At 42.5% G+C, this 20,906-nt stretch overlaps 1 protein-coding gene across 1 annotated transcript; it reads left to right on the top strand.

Annotated features, from left to right (window-relative positions):
- The first annotated feature begins 2,515 nt into the window (after positions 1-2,515).
- Positions 2,516-15,520, top strand: FNTA (farnesyltransferase, CAAX box, subunit alpha). The gene is made up of 9 exons (XM_079959681.1): positions 2,516-2,686; positions 3,844-3,929; positions 5,865-5,979; positions 6,624-6,728; positions 8,484-8,610; positions 8,817-8,965; positions 9,602-9,664; positions 12,371-12,542; positions 14,777-15,520. The coding sequence occupies exons 1-9, from the start codon at positions 2,553-2,555 to the stop codon at positions 14,906-14,908; spliced, it is 1,083 nt and encodes a 360-aa protein (XP_079815807.1). The 5' UTR covers positions 2,516-2,552; the 3' UTR covers positions 14,909-15,520.
- Positions 15,521-20,906: the final 5,386 nt, after the last annotated feature.

Below are 20,906 nucleotides of genomic sequence, written 5' to 3'. Positions count from 1 at the left end.
GGTGCCAGCAACAATATATGCACACATACACCAAACACTATAGGGACGCGGGTGGCGCTGTGGGTTAAACCACAGAGCCTAGGACTTGCCGATCAGAAGGTCGGCGGTTTGAATCCCCGCAACGGCGTGAGCTCCCGTTGCTCGGTCCCTGCTCCTGCCAAGCTAGCAGTTCGAAAGCACGTCAAAGTGCAAGAAGATAAATAGGTACCACACCAGCGAGAAGGTAAACGGTGTTTCCGTGCACTGCTCTGGTTCACCAGAAGTGGCTTAGTCATTCTGGCCACATGACCCAGAAGCTGTAGGCCGGCTCCTTCGGCCAATAAAGTGAGATGAGCACCGCAACCCCAGAGTCAGTCACGACTGGACCTAATGGTCAGGGGTCCCTTTACCTTTATGTTTCAAAATTTAATGTACGGAGGGCAGTGTTGACAACCTACAAGCTATGAGCTCTTCTTCATGGTACAGTAGTAGAAAAAATACATTGCATCCAATGTGTGTTCACTGTTGACACTTCAGGGATCTGATAACAATGTTAAACCTTTATTGTAAGCTTGTAGTCAGGGCTCTTTTCTTATGTTTAGGGTTGAGCAGAAATTGAAACATTTTGCATGGCCACAAAAGGATGTCTCCAGAGTTCTTTTCAGACTGCTAGTTTAGAGAACAAGAGGCACAAAACACAAAATCCCAGCTTTTCTCCACTGCCACTCCACATTTCTTCTTTCCCACAAATCCCCATTTGCTCTAGGGCAGTGTTTACCAAACTTGAGTCTCCAGCTGTTTTGGACTACAGTTCCCATCATCCCTGACCTGCTAGCTAGCGATGGTGGGAGTTGTAGTCCAAAAACAGCTGGAGACCCCAATCTGGGAAACCTTGTTCTAGGGAATAAAAGAGGAGATCCCAGCAAACCCCAGTATTTGGCAATTCGGGCCAAATTGCCGGCCTTTTATAACAGCAGCCTAGCACTATTTTAATTTCATTTTATAGTGAACTGTGCCTTGCTTTTTAGGGCATTTAGGAAATCATTGTTACTGCTTGTTTATTAAACTTCCAGTACAGGAGATCACAGGGCACAATAATAAAAACCACCGCTCCCCCGGCAGTGCCTCCTGCCCTGCAAACTAGTTCCAAGTCTAGTCGTGCAAAACTTGTGGGCTCAGCTGCAGATGTGCAGAGCTTTATTAAACGAGTACAAAACTTTGGCATCAGTTTGGAAGGGGTCCCAAAATTTGGGGTCCATCTTTAATAAAGCTGATGTGCAGGTATGTAACAAGCCACACGGGGTCTGATCTGGATGAGCACTGTGATGAGCAATCCAGATGTCACTCTGCATGTGTGCATTGTCTGAAGACTCCTGCTCTCCCACGGAGATCTGTCTGGACTGAGTTGTAATGATCTATTTTAGCTTATAGAGAAAACCAAAGTAATTATACATAAATGCAAAATGTATAGCCCAGCTCTGTGCATGTTTACTTGGAAATTAAGGCTGCAGACTAAGCTTCATTTGCACCGGGTAAGGTGGACCATAAAGAAGGCTGATCACCGAAGAATTGATGCTTTTGAATTATGGTGCTGGAGGAGATTCTTGAGAGTCCCATGGACTGCAAGAAGATCAAACCTCTCCATTCTGAAGGAAATCAGCCCTGAGTGCTCAATAGAAGGACAGATCCTGAAGCAGAGGCTCCAATACTTTGGCCACCTCATGAGAAGAGAAGACTCCCTGGAAAAGACCCTGATGCTGGGAAAGATTGAGGGCACAAGGAGAAGGGGACGACAGAGGACGAGATGGTTGGACAGTGTTCTCAAAGCTACCAGCATGAGTTTGACCAAGCTGCGGAAGGCAGTGGAAGACAGGAGTGCCTGGTGTGCTCTGGTGCATGGGGTCACGAAGAGTTGGACACGACTAAACAACAACAACAACAAAAGCAGGTATTTGCAGTGCATTGAAATAATGTATATCTAAATCAGTGGTTCCTAACCTTTCTTGGTCATGCCCCACCTAAGCATCTCTAAAATCCTGATCCCCCCACCGTGACATATAATTCTTATTATTCAAAAAGTGAGTTCCTGTTCACGTGGAGGAAGCCTAAAAGGACATTAACTGTTAATAACTCATTCTCAAATTGCCCCCCTTAAAAATTAAATTGCCCCCCATTGGGAACCACGGATCTAAGTATGCTATTTATCAATATATATATTAAAGGTACAGAAGAGGAAAAAGCCCTACGATGCCTTGCATATGGCAACGAAGGAGTTCAACTGAGTACCCGAAGTGGAACTAAGGAATGCAGAGCTCTTTGGGCATCTTGTTCTTCCCGCACTTCCGGTGCGGCGACTTCCGCTTTTCTATCTCTATGGCAAAAGCCTTGTTCCCGTTGGCGGAGAGAGAAAGGAGGGCGCTGTGAATCTCCCCCGTTCCTTCCGGTGCGGCTCTTTCGTGGTGGAGGCGCTCTACGCCCAGCAGCTGCGCCTCTATGGCGCGGGGCGGAGCTTGTTCCTCATAGGGAAGCCTCCGCCGCTTCCTCTCTTCCGGGGTGGGCGGGAGGCGGCTGTGATGATGGCGGACGGGGAAGGCGGCTTAGACCCCGAGCCCTGCGCTCCTCACCTGGAGGCGGAAGGCGAGGCCGCTGGGGACAGCGAGCTGGACTCCGGGCTGCCCCTGGACACCGACGGCTACGTCCTGTACAGGTATGTGCGAATGTCGTGTTTTATATACATACATATATATATATATATGGGGCTTACTTATGAGTAGACGTGCAAAGGACTGCGCTCCAAAACTTACTTAATATATGTAGAGAGAGAGAGAGTGAGTTTTGGAGCGCAGTCCTTTGCATGTCTACTCATAAGTAAGCCCCATGAAGTCCAATGGCATCGACCCCTAGGTAAGCGTGCTTAGGACTGTAACCTCGGGATGCCTCTTTTGTTGTTGAGTCGTTTAGTCGTGTCTGACTCTTCATGACCCCATGGACCAGAGCACGCCAGGCCCTCCTGTCTTCCACTGCCTCCCGCAGTTTGGTCAGACTCATGCTGGTAGCTTCAAGAACACTGTCCAACCATCTTGTCCTCTGTCATCCCCTTCTCCTTGTGCCCTCAATCCTTCCCAACATCAGGGTCTTTTCCAGGGAGTCTTCTCTTCTCATGAGGTGGCCAAAGTATTGGAGCCTCAGCTTCACGATCTGTCCTTCCAGTGAGCACTCCAGTGAGGGCTGATTTCCTTCAGAATGGAGAGGTTTGATCTTCTTGCAGTCCATGGGACTCTCAAGAGTCTCATCCAGCACCATAATTCAAAAGCATCAATTCTTTAGCGATCAGCCTTCCTTATGGTCCAGCTCTCACTTCAATACATTACTAGATGCCTCTTTTATGAAAGCCCAAAGCCCCAAACCTGCTGTCTGGTTTATTGCTAGGTGTGTGTGTCTTTAGAGTTTGGGTGGTTTTTTTTTTAGCAAGTTGGGGTGTAAATGTCCAGATAAATGAATGAAACACATTCCCCTAAGCAAGGCTTGGGTTTTTAAAACGAAGGATGCCCAGGTCTGTTTGGAAATAGCCTCGTCCACTTTCCTGGGCTTCCTTATTCCCGGAGAGGGGCTGATTGCTGTGCTTAGCATAGATGGAGAGACACTCTGAATTACTTTTATAATGTCATGAAACATGTGGTTGGAAGTAGGGAAATTGTGGATGGGGTTCAGGGCAGTGGGGAAATTGCCAGAAAGGAATCATGCAGTGCTGCCCATATGTGCGAACCAACCTTGGTCTTTAGGCAGTGGCTCTGAACTACATATGTCCTAGTATTTCATACTTTACCCCTGGTTGTCAAATTATGATTATTTATTTTTTTACAGGGATAGGAAGGAATGGGCTGATGTTGAGCCAGTACCTCAAGATGATGGGCCAAATCCAGTAGTCCAGATCATATATAGTGAAAAGTGTAAGTTTCAAGTTCTTCGGTTAAAAAATAAAATCGGTATGCCCACCTAAACTAGAAGTGTGACCATAGAAAGGTGATTCATTCTTCATTACTATTGTCTTTATGAGAATTCAGAAGTAGAACTGACAGAGTAAGGCAATTAGGATGATTCAGGTCATGAAAGAGTGTGTGAGATTACTGCACTTGCTACTAGCACTTAGGTGGGGCTAAAGATTGTTTACAACCCCACCCACATATTAGAAAGCTATCATTAAAGCTTCATGTATATGAGAAGCTGGGATACACATTTAAGCCTTATTTGATGCTTGATTGCCCTCGGTTTCTTCAGAAGAAAATACCATCAATAAAGAGGTGTCAGAGTTGTTTTTAGTAGATAATCTAGATGCACATAAAACAGTAGCTTTAATGCTAGTTAATGCTGCTGTTTCAGCAAGAAAAAGCAAGCTACATTAGGTACTTCTCTGTTTGATACACAAACATATCAAAAGGGCATTTACATTTTAGGTGCATTTTCCAGATTACTGTACCTTCAGTGGGTGGGGGTAGGTTTAAAACAATATTTCTGTAAGCTGCTTAGAGGTTTTCTTACAATCAAGCAGTATCTTAAGTTTTGTTAAGTAAGTAAATAAAACACAATAAGCCAAAAAAAGAGAGGACAGGTTCCCTTTCTCCTCCGAGCCTTCAGTCCAAGTGTCAACAGTGGGAGTGACAAAGCAGGAGGAGGGGATTCAAAGTTAATGCACGACAAACGTTAACAAGTTAACTTCAGCTGAAAATGGTAATTAAAGGTTAAAGCCATTTTGAAGAAGGATTTAAAGGAAGAGGCTGGGAGGTTGAAGGAACAACCTGCGTGTATAGGCTGACGTGGTTGGATTCCTGGGGAAGGGGGGAGAGGGTGCCTGGAGGATATATATACTGCATGAAATTTCTCATTTCTTTGGACTTGCTGTGGACTTAACATGCAAGTGCCTTCTGCTATCCGGAGAGCAGAATAAACTCTTTCTTGGAATCAACCTCATTTGACTTCCTTCCTCCCTCCCGGGAGCAACGCAGACCCACTTGGTGAACTCCAGTAAGGCTACAAAGTGACGAAAGAGAGAGAGACTCAAACTGTGTTGGTTTTCTGAGAAAGAGTTCCAGGCATAAGGGTGAACTGGCAGAGTTGACGAAGAAAGCAATGTGGACTGTGTGGTACTTCCTTTGCTCTTGATCTGGAAGCCGCTGTTAGTGTAGAATGCAGCAGAGCAAGACCTTGTCAGCATATACCACCTGTGCTGGGAAACCTGTGCTGCTTGCCGGTTTGCTAGCAGGCCAATTTCAAAGTGTTACTATTATTATAGAAAGCCCTTAACAACTTAGGACCAGGTTACCTGCAAGATGGCCTTACCCCATATAGACCCACTTGGCTGCTTCGAACTGCGGAACTGGCACTGTTACAGGTGTTGCATCATACTGAAAATGGCTTAGGGTGCCAAGAGTTGGAGAAGGGAAGATCACAGGCAAGGACGTGGCAGGTAATAAGGGCAGGGAGAGGGTGGGGCAAAGCAGTGGAGAGCTCTAAAGGCCACAGGGCATTTATGCTGGATAGGGAGCCAGTCTAGGGAGGCCAGGGTCTGAGCCATCAGGGATGTGAATGGTTTTGGCAGTAGAACTTTGGGAAGAGATGAGAAGATCTTTGTCCTTCGAGGAGGATAAGACAATTGATGGTCATGATGGCTGGTGTACTGCCTCCAGCAATGGCCCTGGTATGCCTCTGAACACCAGTCGCTGGGGAAGACTGTTGTGTGTTCATAGCCAGCTTGAGGGATTCCCATAAACATCTGGTTGGCCACTGTGAGAACAGGATTGTGGACTAGATGGGTATTTTGGCTTCTTCTGACCCAGAAGGAAGGCTAGAGAGTGATTTGACATAAAGCGATTTCTCTCTCTCTCTAGTTAAAGATGTATATGATTACTTCCGGGCTGTTCTGCAATGTGATGAAAGGAGCGAAAGAGCTTTCAACTTAACGGGAGATGCCATTGATCTTAATGCTGCGAACTACACTGTGTGGTATGTAGTGATGATGAATCTGTCATTTATTGTTAGTTGGGAATTGCTGAGTATACATGAAGAAAACCACAAGTTGAGTCTGAATTTCTTTTATTTTTGTGTGGAATCTCTAATATTTAAGTAATTTTTATCTGAATAGCTTGATTAAAATGCATTTTTAACTAAGCACAAGAAACTAGTAGTGAAACTGTGCTAAAATGCTACTTTCCTAGGCCTTGTTGCAAAATAAGTGAGTAGACATTTTCCTTGCAGAAAATTATTGCTCATGTGAGACTTGTATACCATGAGACACGACTGCCATTAATGCATGGGATTGTAACCTCGAGGTTGAGGTTGGATTACTGTCATGAGCTCTAAGTTTGGCTGTCTTCTTTTAAAAAAAAAATGTCCAGAAACTGCAGGTGATCCAAAATGAAATGGCTAGATTCTCTTCTGGAAGAAGCTGGGGAAGAACCATGCAATATCTGTTCTTCAACAGCCAATGATTGCTGGCCTTGATGAAAAGTGCTGGTGTTCACTTTTAAATCTGAATGGCTGCACCAAGGCCACCTGAAGGAGCAAGTCCTACTGAGTATTCTTCTTTGGGTCTCGCATTTTGCTGAAGAGTATTTTTCTTGTCTGATTATTGTTTTTTTCTTCTGTAGGCATTTCCGCAGGGTTCTTCTGCAGTCCCTGAACAAAGATCTACACGAGGAACTCAATTATATCACAGCTATCATTGAAGATCAGCCAAAGAATTATCAAGTCTGGTAATGTCTGGCTCCTTTTTGATAAGGAAAGTTATTTCCCTTGAAAGGAAATGCCCACTTGCGTGGACTTGCCTGTCTTTTCTAAATAATAAGTGCAGAATGCTTACATGGAGACCATTGTACATGGCAAGAATGCTTAAGATGGGGAGGGTTTTGTTTATATGATGACACGACATACATAATGCGTTTTGCAGAAATGCCAGTATTGTAAATGGTTATAGAAAAATGAGAAGAAAGTAGGAGTGTTTGCAAACATGCACAAACAGCAACAGAAAGAAGGGGGGGACCCAAAGCAACATTTCATTGGCCATTTTCTGTATATAACTTGAGAAGAATTACAGTGGCATATGTTAATATATTATGAGGTATGTTAATATATTTATAAGGTCAAATGCAGCAAACCAAAAGGATTTCAGGGGGGACACACACACACACTCACAATCATATAAAATTCAAAATTCTTTATAAACATTCTTAATGAAAAAGAACAATAATTTGACGTCCACATAAATGCTTTGAGAAGGTGAGCAAAATGTCCTTATAAGCCAAGCTACTAGGTCCATCAATAATTACTAGTCTATGAAAATGGTCAAAAGCCTACTTACTAGTTCTTCATAGCATAACAAATAACATTACCTTTGTAAACTTCCCTGTCTGATCACCTTTGTGCAGTTTGTGCTCGCCATAGATAACTAGGCTGATGGCTGTTTTCATGGCTGCCTTTGTTCCTCTTTATTTGCCCTTGGCTTGAATATGGCAGGCTGGCAGGTGCTTTTTGACTGTGTTCTCGGTCTGCTTCCTTTCCCACCCCAGGCTCAGTTTAACACAACAGCCTGCATTTCTTTTGTTTCCTCATTTGCTAACAGTCCAACAATAGCTCAAACCCAAAAGGGCAGCCTAAGCCCAATGAGGCTGCTTTAGTCCAGCAGTAGAACTGGTAGCTTACACTGTTGCAGCTACAGCATCTTCTGGTACTTGACAAAGCAGGGCAGTGCCATGTGGCTCTTGTAAAGTGCCTGGAAATCCTTTTGCCAGCAGGAAAGCTGTGGGCAAGAGTCTGTTGGTTTTCCTGAGATGCCATGCTAAGACTGCATGCATTGGGGTGTTGCATCTGTGGGTGGGACTCTGTGCCCTATCTCCGTGTTTCTGAACCTTGGGCCTCCAGCTGCTTTTGAACTACAATTCCCATCATCCCTGACCACTGGTCTTGCTAGCTAGGGATGATGGGAGTTGTAGGCCAAAAACATCTGGAGGCCCAAGGTTGGGAAACACTGCCCTATCTGACTAATGGCTATTAATACTTTGCTCAGAAGACGTGGCAAATTCAGACACGTACATCACTTGCATGCTGGCTGTGGCATCAAATGATGAAATTGTACATATGAATAAGCTAAGTGGATTAATCGCTGCAAGGACAGCTTTCTTTCTGCCTCGTATAAACTCAAAACACAATGCTCGTCAGTGGGTGCAACTTGCACTTTCAGCGGGAGAGTTTCCAAGCAGTGTGATAGAACATTGCAGCCTTTAATGAGCTGTCTCGCACTACAAGATCAGAAACAACCAAATATGACGATGTGCCACTCATTCAGTTACCATTCCATTGAACGTTTTTGTTTTCGAGTGCAAATGCCCATTATCCATCACTCTTGGCAGGATTGCATTTCAATAAAAAAAAACAACTAAACAGTAAACAGGCACTGAAGGGATGCTGGGTTTTTTTAGTTTTGTTTAAAGAAGGATTTCTTCATGTTTTAGGCACCACAGACGAGTGTTGGTGGAGTGGCTGAAGGATCCATCCCAGGAACTTGAATTTATAGCAGACATTCTTAACCAGGATGCTAAGAACTACCATGCATGGCAACACAGGCAGTGGGTCATTCAGGTATTTTGATGTTGCTCTTAGTAGCAAAATGCCCACTGAGATTTGGGGTGGGGACCTTGTACATTGCAAGGAGCCCTGGGGAATGCCACTGGGAGTGGAATCCTTGCATCGATCACTATGGTGGGTAGAAGGCAGGTTTTGCCCCCTCTATTTCCCAAATGTACTTCCTCCTTCTAGCATTTCTCCTTTATTTGTTGTGCTTTTAGGAATTTAAACTGTGGGATGATGAACTAGAGTATGTGGAACAGCTCCTGAAAGACGATGTCAGAAACAATTCTGTCTGGAACCAAAGATACTTTGTCATTTCAAACACAACTGGTTATAATGACCCTGCTGTTTTAGAGAGAGAAGTCCAGTAAGTAAAATAAATACTCAACTTCATTTGTGGCCATTTACACTTGTCACAGGCAGAAGGATACATCAGAGATGCTTGCTTGGTTTTTCTTTTGTTTTAGTATATTGGGTTTTACCATTAGATAAGGTAGTCTCTGCCAACCTGATGCCTCCAGATGGTTGGGACTAGAAGTCCCATCAGCCCCAACCAGCACAGCAGAGTTTGAGAGTTGTAGTCCTCAAACTTTGGAAGGCAGCAAGTTGGTGAAAGATGAGCTAAGGACATCAAAACTCATGCCCTTGGATTATTTTTGCCTTGTGAATAAAAATTTCTATAGTATTATCTTGAGGTATCCCCCACTATTTTCTTTTTAAAAAAAGAATCTGTAGAACATCTTTTCCTTGGTAGGAAATTTGTTTATTGGAGAGAAGACATTTTTAGTTGTGTTCCATACTTAGAGTAGACTCACTGAAATTAATGACCCTGCTAGTCCAGTGGGTTTACTCTGAGTAGGACTGGTGTTGAATACCACCTACTCTATGTTGAATGCCGTTTACTCTCTGCTATTTTGGGGGGGAAATGAGTACGTTGATATGCATAAAATATGACTCCATATTTCCTCTCTTCTTTATAAAATACTCTGCTTTTCTTTTTCAGGTTTACCCTAGAAATGATCAAGCTGGTGCCCCATAATGAAAGTGCTTGGAACTATTTGAAAGGGTGAGATAAATTTGTTAGCGGCTTTGGCTATTCTGAAGTGCAGAATATGCTAGTATTTGTTATTATTTTATTTATTACATTTTTATACCACCTTTATCTTCCAATGATCTCAAGGTGGTGTTCATGGTTCTCCTCTTCCCCATTTCATCCTCACAACAATTCTGTGATGTAGGCTAGGCTAAGAGATGGTGACTGGCCCAAGCTCACCCAGTGAGTTCAACACTCTAACCCAGGGGTTAGCAAACTTTTTCAGTAGAGGGCCGGTCCACTGTCCCTCAGACCTTGGGGGCTGACGGTGGACTATATTTTGAAAAAATAAATAAATGAACGAATTCCTGTGCCCCACAAATAAGCCAGAGATGCATTTTAAATAAAAGGATACATTCTACTCCTGTAAAAACATGCTGATGGGCTGGATTTAGAAGGCGATTGGGCCGGATCCGGCCTTCAGGCCTTAGTTTGCCTACCCATGCTCTAACCATTATGCCACACTGGCTTGCTGTACTAATAGCAGGCCCAGGGTTCAGCTTCCTGAAAAAAATTGCTTTCATTTTTAAAACAAGTTTCCAGCCTTTCACTGCAGAGGTATTTGTGAAAGTACGTGGGCGGTGCCTATTGCAGCCAATGCAGTTGTGGAATACGATTTCCTACGGTTGGTAATGGAGCTCCAAGTGCATTTCCTTTGCCGCCATGACTAGCAAAACCAGAAAGAAATTGTGCAAAAGAAGACAGAAAACGTAAATCTATTCAGTTTGCCTAATTGTTATAAGATGCAGAACCTATGCTTTTTTTTTACATTTGTTTTTGATTGCATAACTTCCATATTTTTAGCATGGTGTACATGGAGCCCTGGATATTTTGTAATTCTGGATATTTTGTAATTCCAGAGGCTGTAAGGAGGAGTTACTCCAAATGATTTTCTGCTCCCAGTTTTGGCAGAGGTAGCAAACTGTAACACAAGTAGAGGATGACTGAGTTGCAAAACAGCATGGAGTGCAGACACAAAATGGCTTGCAGAAGGGCTGTGTCCTCTATGCAGGTTTGATAGAGGGGTGGAAGTTCTCCAAGTGCTTCAGGTGCTGTTGCATGTGCAGAGTGATACTGATCCGCTTTGGGTACCTGAAAAAGACTGTCACTACCCAGCTCTGGAGGCTTTGCGTTTAAGATCGGAAAAGAAAATGTCAGGTGATACATGGCTTTAAGAGTCACATTGTAGAGGAAGCACATACTGGTGAGGATGTGGTTGTCTTCAGGGTTTTGTTTTGGTTTTTTAAAAATTAAAATCATGTAATTTTTCGAACTGCCCCTAGCATTCAGGGATAGAAGTTGTGAAGAACTGTTGTTGTTGCATATTCTGTACATGGTGGGTGGGTGTCTTACATAATGTAAATGGCTTACATAAACATATTTATATTGATGTAAGCCGTTTTATTGCATAGAGCAAAGTGGTTTGCAGTCAACATAATCTTCTTTTTTTAAGGCTACAAAAATTAGAACGAGACCAGGAACCACAGGTCCAAAAGAGCCTATAGCCTTGGTTTGGTTTTTTTAAAAAAGAAATAATTTTTATAAAATATTTTCTTGGTTTACAAAAGTACGTGCAGTATCTCTTTTTTCAGGTTGTAAAGTCTTTTCTGCAGATCAGTTTTGAGACAGATTTGTTTTGAGACATTAGTGCTGTGTACAGTCTAAGGTTGGGGAAAAAGAGAGGGAGGAGAGGGGTGGGGTGGGTTGGGGTGGGGTTTTGTTTCAGCATCAACTGAGCAGGTTCTCCTGCCTTGTTGAATTAAAGTTGTACCTGGTGCCCAGATGACATCTGGGAGGATGCCAGTCGGATTGCACATGCCATGGAGTTCCAGATGTTGTTGGACTCCAGGTCTCCCAACCCCAGCCAGTATAACCTGTGGTCTGAGATGATGGAAGGTAGGGTCCAACAATGTCTGTGGAGCTACAGGTTCTCCAGCCATAGTGTAGACCTTAGTGCTGAGCAAATTGCCGAATCCTGCTTGGTCTGTTGAGGTGCTTTCCTGGGCCTTGTTTCATTTTCCAGGACTTTCTCAGCTGTGCATGTTCCCTCTTGTACTTAGCTCATTGCCATATTTAAGAGGCAGGGGGATCTTGCCGCTTGTCCTCTGAATAAAGGTAAAGGGACTCCTGACCATTAGGTCCAGTTGTGACCGACTCTGGGGTTGAGGCGCTCATCTCGCTTTATTGGCCAAGGGAGCCGGTGTTCAGCTTTCGGGTCATGTGGCCAGCATGACTAAGCCGCTTCTGGCAAACCAGAGCAGCGCATGGAAATGCCGTTTACCTTCCCGCCAGAGCAGTACCTATTTATCTACTTGCACTTGGACGTGCTTTCGAACTGCTAGGTTGGCAGGAGCAGGGACTGAGGAACGGGAGCTCACCCCGTCGCGGGGATTTGAACCGCCGACCTTCTGATTAGCAAGTCCTAGGCTCTGTGGTTTATCCCACAGCGCCACCCACGTCCCTCTTAATACCTGGCACTGATTCATGATACTGGTTGAGATGGGTTGTAGGTTAATGATACCTGACACTATTTGTAGTTGCTTGCTTGCTTATCATTTTATATAGACCATAGGAGATTTCCACGTTCTGTAGGAAGCGTCAGATTGGTAAATGTACAGCAAATGGTGTGGTGACCGCATGCAAATGAAGTGTGGCATTCACAGCTGCATTTTATTTCAGGATCCTGCAGGATCGTGGCCTTTCGAAACATCCAAACCTCTTAGGACAGCTACTAGACTTGCAGCCAAGTCATAGTTCCCCCTACCTGATTGCCTTTTTGGTCGACATATATGAAGATATGCTGGAAAACGAGTGTGAAAACAAGGAAGAAACTCTCAGCAAAGCATTAGAGGTTAGTTTTTTAAAGTTGTTCAGCCTCTGTGTTACCCTTTTAATAGACTAGTTGCAATAAGCAGATGGGGAGCTCGATCTCTTTCTCCAGTCTTCTGTAGAATTTAATCTTACCAGTGGATAAATAGTCTGTCAGTTTGAATGTGGTAGCACCGACTTTTGGTACCGCAGACAAATTTTAAGGAAAGGATAGTGATTTTTAAATTGACACAATTGCAGAATGTTATCCATTTTTGCAGAATTGAAAATTGGACAGAAATGCCACAGACCACTTCTCTGCCATGCACTGCAGTCTGGAAGTTATAATTCTGAGGAAAATACTTGTTTAAGATGCAGTATTAATATGCTGTATAACTGCTGTCACAATTACTTTTATGCGTGCTGATTATCAGATTGCTAATTATTTAATCCCAGCTACAAAGGAAATGTAAAAATTAAAGGGGTTTCACTTTTTATGTAACCATTTTGCCTCTTTCCATATATGCTGTTCTGTACAGCAGCTGACTCCCATTTCATCCCTAAAATATGCGCTCAGAACTTCTGACTTATTGTTAAGGGCTTTCAGCCAGCTGCTACCAGTCAACACATGAGGGACAGGATTTGCCTTTCTGTCTAGATTCAGCACTATTTATTATTATTATTATTTTGGTTAGAACCGTGGTTTTTTTTTTAAAAAGGCTTGGTTATAACCTGTGGTACATTGAGTAATGGAGTCTTCGGTTGACAAAAAAACTAGACTGGAAGGGTTGGAAAGCTGTATTTTAGTGTCCATTAAGAGAATTAGGCTTGTATTTTATCCTGCCATGTAGGAGAGAGAGAGAACTTTGCGTATTTCATTTGCTTTGCCAAATCTTAAAAGCCAGGCTGAGCTGCCAGATTATCTGGATAGAGTATTTTGCTTTGAGAAAAGGAAAGTCTTTTTTTACATGCTGATAAAGCCCTCTACCAACTTCCTTTGCACTCCGAAAGATGCCTTTTAATTATTATACTATTATTACAATATTGTATAAACAGTGAAAGGGCAGGTCCCTGCCTAGTGGTGCTTACACTTTAGAAATAGAGAAAAGGGAAGCAACAGAAGGTTAGGAAAACTGAAACTGGTAGGGAAAACAGTAATGTGAATGAATACTCCAGTTGTACATCATTCCACTTCATTGTTGGTGTGTATGGGGCTTGGGGGAAATGCTAAAGGTTGTATTCAGAATTAGGTGACAAAATAGTGAACTGACCCGCTTCATTCTGCAAGAGATGGGATGGGGTATATATAAATGTAATATCTTGCTGCATATACTAAGCCTTCTCCTTTCTTTTGGAGATAACAATTGATTTGCCATTTCAGGATGTTGTTACTGGTACTCTGTGTGCGATGTTCCCAAAGGAACATGAATTACTGTTAACTATTTTCTTTCTAAGCAAAATAAATACCCACATACAATCTACCCCATAAAACAATTTGTTTTTCTCATTGGGGGTAAGTTTGCACCCTGGTCAGTGTTATATTTTAAGGTGTAAAGATACCCTAAATATGTTTCCTTTGTGTTGCCCTGCTGACTGTCATTTCATCACCTCGGCTAAATTTCTGTTCTTTGCTGTACCTTAATATTTCTTTCTGCTAGAAAAGAATTCTAAATCAGTTAGCGTGGAGTGGGTTGGACATTGGAAGATTGTTGGGTATTTACTACTGGAGAATCAATAGTGAATTCAATTACTTCTCTCTCTTGAATATTTCAAAATAAATATCACTGGTGAATACCACGCATAACTACTACATCAGGCTTTCTAAGGGCACTGATGAGTATTCCCCAGGAAAACAACAGCAGAGGATTCCATCCTTTTTGGGTCAAAAAATATTATAGAAACCTTTATAAATAAAATCATTGGTTAGGTTAGGATTCCACTGCTGAAAAATAGAAAATAGTTCTGGCAGGGGCTGATGGGAGTTGGAGTCCAAAACATCTGGAGGGTTACCAGATTGTGGCATGCTGGGCAAGATTAAACCCATAGTTTGACTTGGCAGAATGTAGTTTCAGATCCATGCACCTGCTGACCCAGCAGAGTTCTTCTAGTTCCACTATCCAGTGTTGTCTTCTGGTCTGTTGCAGGTTTCCAGAGCAGGGAACTGCCTTTCTGCTTATATTGGCAAAACACCATGAGCATTTGGGGTGCTATGTAATAAACAAAATGGCGGGTATAAACCATGCAAACTGTTCAAACTTGTAATTCTCCCTTCTGCAGCTATGTGAAATCCTGGCTAAAGAAAAAGACATAATCCGGAAGGAATACTGGAGATACATTGGACGGTCCCTTAAGAGCAAACACAGCCCAAGTGAGGAGCAGAATGTGCCAACTTACGATGATCCGCAGTAACTCCATGTTAAAGCAGGAAAGAATACGGCAATCGGTTCTGGGTGAACTACAAGAACTTTGAGAGTGGACATAGCTAGGCAGACAATTAAACAGAGTGATGTTCTCCACCCCTTCCTAAAATATGTTGCAACTCTACATTACTACAGAGGTATTGCTTTTAATCTCACCAGGAGTGTAAGGCACTCTTCATAACATACTGACCCCTGGTTACTGCTGCTGTACAGATTAACTGTGGGGGTGGTCCAAAGCACTGTGCATTTAAAAAAACACTTAGCAATTACTTGAATTGTACCAAATAAAGGAATTGTTTTCTTCATTTTATGTGAATAATGCTGTACTAGTGATTTTAATGCCCTAAATTGGTTCCCAGTCTTGGCCTCCACAGAGTGGCCCCTGTTTTCATAAAGCAAGCGCATGTAAGATTCTGAAAGTATTTGAGTTGGATTGCAGAGTCCTCGTTTACAGTGGATTTATAGAGTAACTTAATTTCAGTTACTTGAAAGGAATGAAGTTGTATATCTGAGCAGCTATGCAACACTGACGTGTGTTTTCATTGTATCCAACTAATGCCATCAATAATTTGTATTAAAAGATATAGAACTTGTACAAGGACTTGATGTGTGCTTTGAGATTTGGATTTTCTTTAAAAAGAAAGAAAGAAATGGTGTCCCATACAAAGTGGAAATGGCGATGCTGTTGTGAACTCACTGCTAGTTTTGCAGTGCAGGGAAAATGCCTGATCTTGCCACCTTGGCAGCCAGCCTTGCAGCAAACCACTCTATATAGTACAGTACAGTCAAACCTCAGCTCCTGAATGGCTCCATTTTTGAAAGCTTTTGAACGTTTTTTCAGAAGCCAAACATCTGACGTGGCTTCCGCTTGAGTGCAGGAAGCTCTAGCAACCAATCGGAAGCCGCTCCTTGGTTGTCTAACATTTTGGAAGCCGAACGGGCTTCTGGAACGGTTTACATTCGACAACCCAGGTTTGACTGTACTCGGTAAAGACCTGAGCCATTGTTTACAAAGCCTGTGTGTTCTCTTCAATAATCAGGTCACAATTTTTTAAAAAAATGCCTTAGGCAAGTCAATATATTTTAGCCTCAATATTCCATTTGCAATATGGAGATGATATTACTTATTTAATTTGCAGAGTTCTAAACATCCTTTCCCTAGAGTGCTTCTAGTCATCACAGACAATATAGTTATTTTCATTCTATGAAGCTATTATTATTTCTTACATTTATATACCACTGTTCATCTGAGGATCACAGAAGCGAAACCAAGAACAATTCTGGATTATTCCACCTCAAACCCAATATGAGTTTGCAAACCATGATTCTCCTTCTGGGGCAAAATCAACATTTTCTTTTGCTGGGACTATCTCGAGTGTGCATGGGGCTTCCCCTCCATTTAATCTTAATATCCTAGAGCTGGATATTTCTGTGCAATCTACCTTCCAAACATCCTAACGGAAGCATCTTGCCACTTAAGTTAATGAAAGCATGGGGCATAAGAATGTTTCACTCCAGCATGTGGAATTTAAGAGTACTTTCAGCTTCTAATACAGTACTCATATGTTTTGTCTTCCCAAAGGGCCATGGCAACGGAGCCATAAAGCTGCCCTTAGTAAAAATGGCTGGCCACTTTCCTGTATTCTTTCTTTGAGGCCAGGCTGCCATTAGCGATGATGGCCACGTTTTTTGTTGCTTCCAAGAGGACCAGATCAAAAAATGTCCTGAGAGAAGAGTGTCACAAGTTGGTCAGGGGAAACTGGGTAGAAAATCACTGGAGGGAAAGAGTAGGCAGTGAAATGCAGGAAAGGAACAACAAGAAGTGCTGTGGCATCTTAATGACTAACTCTTATTATGGCCGAAACAAAATTAAAAAATTCCTTCCAGTAGGACCTTAGAGACCAACTAAGTTTGTTATTGGTATGAGCTTTCGTGTGCATGCATACAGTATGCATAATACAGTAGTCCACAAAAGTTTATGCACTGCTATAATAAATTTGTTAGCTCTAAGACACCATAAGTTTTTCTCTGGTTTTTATTGCAAGACACTAACACACAGCTACCCCACTAGAAAAAGAGATAGGCGTTGGAAAGGATACGGGAAATGGGCAATAGGTCTTCAGAGGTGTGAAGAAAAATGAGTGGGGATGAAAAGTTTGGGGTAATCGGGGACAATGAGAATCAAAGAATGGCGCTAAAAATATGGAAATTTAGCCTATTTGAATTATTTATAATTTGAATTGAATAATTTATAAATAAAATATGCCTTGTGCCTCAGCCCTTGAAGGGCCTCCCAAGACGTACGTGACATGGGCAGCCACAGACGCACAGTGACACCAGCAGCCTCCAAATAGGATGGGGGGAATGGAAGATGGTAGGTGCCCTCATGTGCAAAGGTATACCTAGGGATTGGTTAGGTTGGCCCCTACCAAAGGTGCAGGCCCAGGGTGGTGCAAAAATGGTGCCTCTCACTCTGGTTTGGAGTGACTAGGAGCCCGCCCGCCCATCCAAGCACTCTGTGGACTGCTTTGCCACTTTGGGTGGCCAACATCTTGCCCTGGGCCCAAGGGAGCCTAAATACACCTCTGGTCATGTGTCAATATATAAGCTTGTTTTTTAAAAAAGCAACTACCTATTCATTTTCAGCGGTTGATGTGCGCTATTAAAACAGAAGTACTGTATCATTGTTGCCTCCCCCCCTCCCCCCATATATTAATCTTACATAAAATCTTTATGTAGGATTGATATTATTACCTTAATAGTTTGTGTTCTATAGGGCTCACATACATTATTTTGTAATAAACAATGGCAAATAAAAAAAGGGGCAATACAAAAATGGAGATTGCTATGGCAAAAATATCAATACAGCTGTACCTTGGAAGTCGAACGGAATCCGTTCCGTAAGTCTGTTCGACTTCCAAAATGTTTGAAAACCAAAGCTCGGCTTCCAAAAATAGTTCGCAAACTGGAACATTCATTTCTGGGTTTACTGAGCCAAAACGTTCGAGAGCTAAGCTGTTTGAAAACCAAGGTACAACTGTACATAGCATTTATATAGGACTTTAGAATTTGAAATACTTCATATACGTTGTCTCAGTAGTTCATGGCTGGAGTGAGATGTGAATTGTGGATTTATCATATCCTGGTTTTAGCTTTATACCATAGCTAGCTATCTCTTATCCTTCTCCCTTTGTCGTGTTGATCTTTCAAATAATATAGCAGCAACAGCACAGCAAAGTTTGCACCATTGTAATGATTTCAATTCCCCCCCACAAACATACACTGGCAATTAAAGAAATTCAACATACTACTTTGATAAAACATGCCTTTTGTCACAAAGTTGTTATTGTGGAGGAACATTTTGAGAATTGAGTGAGGGGGCCAACACTTCAAAACCCATCCCATAAAATGGCCTGCCAGAAAATTCTGCCATAGCTTTCTCCACAGTTTTTTGCTGCTATATTGGCAGTTGTTCGAGAAGTCAGCATCTTGCAATTGGCCAGATTTGGACTAGAACAAAATTAATAAATGGTGTGAATCCTGTTCTTCTGGATTTACTTGCACTTTCAATGCATTTTCTGAAGTCCCAATTTGTTGCAAATGGTCACAAACGATAATACAATACAACCACATATTACACATGTTCACCTCATGCAAATTCAACCATACGTACTCTGCCATAAAAAAAGGGGTGAGCGATCAGGAAAAAAAGCACAAAAAATCCCACCTGCCCTTCCACTCATCAAACAGCCTCAGAGTAAGTGTGGTCCCCTCACTGAGCATGGTTAGTGATTAAAGAACAGTGCAACATTGCCCCAAAACGCAAGCCACCTATCTGTATTGGTGTGCCACTGAAGAGCCAGCGATAAGTTTCAACGCTGGTGGAAAAACTTGCTGTGCTGGACTTACTGAGAGATGGCATGTCGATCTGCGTTGGTTCCACAACTACTTTGTCCTGGAAATTAAGTGGTACCTTGTGGAGAAAGAACTTGACCAAGTGTTGCTGTTTGTAGACAATGCTCCTGGTCATTCCACTTTGCATATACAGTTGTACCTTGGTTTACGAACTTATTCCGTTCCGGAAGTCTGTTCTTAAACCGAAACCGTTCTTAAACTGAGGCACGCTTTCCCTAATGAGGCCTCCTGCCACCAGGGTCCTTACACTGTTCGGATTCCATTCTTAGACCGAGGTAAAGTTCGCAAACCGGGACACTACTTCCAGTTTTGCAGAGTTTGTAAACCTAATCGTTCGTAAACAGGACTGTTCTTAAACTGAGGTATCACTGTTGAAGTTGTCTTTCTCTCCCCTCCCCCATATCACCTCCATCATCCAGCCTGATGATGAAGGTTTTATTTGCTGTTTCAAGGCAACTTACATAGGCTTACATCCTCATGGGTCCATAACACTAGGGATGCTGATCCCAGTCTTAATGTGATTGAGTATTGGAAGGCCTTTAACATTACCAATTGCATCACATATATTAAATATGCTATGGATGCAATCAAGTCTGAATCAGTCGATGCATGTTGGTGAAACTTATGGAAAGAATGTGTGAACCATTTTAAGGAATTCCCTACTATTGACAATGAAGTGGAATTGTTCAGATGGCCAGGCAAGGGAGTGGTGATGGCTTCACTGATACCCTTGAGGAAGAAATTGAAGAATTAATTGAGGGACAAAGAATAACATTGACTAATGAAGTGTTAGAGGAGCTGATGAACAAAAGAAGATGAGGGTGATGAACAGGGTGAGCCAGCAAGTTGGAATCTACATAAATTAGTTGAAGTGAAATGCTTGAATAATTTAACTGCTGACTATGATCCCTCTATGGAATAAAGGCTCAAAATCACACATGCTGTTACAGACACTTTGAGACCATATGAAAAATGCAAAAATGTTTATTTTATTTAATATTAATTTATATTCCACCTGTCCCCCAAAGAACGCACAGTGTCTGCCCCATTTTATCCTCATAACAAACCTGTGAGGTAGGTTAGGTTGAGGCTATGACTGTCCCAAGATCATCTACAGAGCTTCATGCCAGTTTGAACCCATCTTCCAGGTCCTAGTCCAACCCTCTAGCTGCTTCACTCTTCCACAGTGTGACTGTATATGTGAGGACCCACTACACTACTTTTACCTGTAAACAAGAAAATGGATTAAGAGAATGATTCGCAAATGTAAATATGTCTCCGACTGAGTTTGAAATTTTAGTGGATTTCGAGACATAAATATATATATATATTTGGGTGGGAGGGATGCTCTTTGGTTTAAAAAACCCACACAACTACCCACAGCCAGGGCAGAAAACAGTGTGAGAGGGGAAATTAGCAAACAGGGAGAAGTAGCCAGTGTCACAGAAGACAGAATTGGGATTCAGTGTGACTTTAACAGATTGGAGAGGTTCTACACTTAGGCAGGAAGAACCAACTGCACAAATATAAGATGAGAGACACCTGGTTTGCCAGTAGTATATATGTGAAAAGGATCTAGGGGTCTTAGTAGACCACAAGCTTTGCATGAATCAAGTGTGATGCAGCAGCAAAACAAGCTGTTTTAGGCTGCATTATCAAGAAGTACAGAGTCCAAATCAAAGGAAATCATAGCACTAATCTATTCTGCCTTGGTCAGACCACACCTGGATTACTGTGTCCAATTCTGGGCACCACAATTTAAGAAGGATATTGATAAGATGGACCTTGCGCAGATGAGGGTGACCAAGATGATCAAGGGTATGGAAACCAAGCCTTACTGAGGAATGGTTGAGGGAGTTGGGTATGTTTAGCCTGGATAAGAGGAGACTGAGAGGAGATCTGATAGCAATTTTCAAATATCTCAAGGACTTGTCACATGGAAGATGGTGCAAATTTTTCTTCTCCTGCTCTGGAGGCTAGGACATGAACCAATGGATTCAAGCTACCAGAAAAAGGAGATTCCTACTAAACACCAGGAAGAGCTTTCTGACAGGAAGAGCTGTTCAATAGCG

Source organism: Podarcis cretensis (genome assembly GCF_951804945.1).
Source record: "Podarcis cretensis genome assembly, chromosome: 17".
NCBI classification, from domain to species: Eukaryota; Metazoa; Chordata; class Lepidosauria; order Squamata; family Lacertidae; genus Podarcis; species Podarcis cretensis.
Note: the sequence above shows the minus strand (reverse complement) of the source record. Positions and strands in the feature narration are given on the sequence as shown.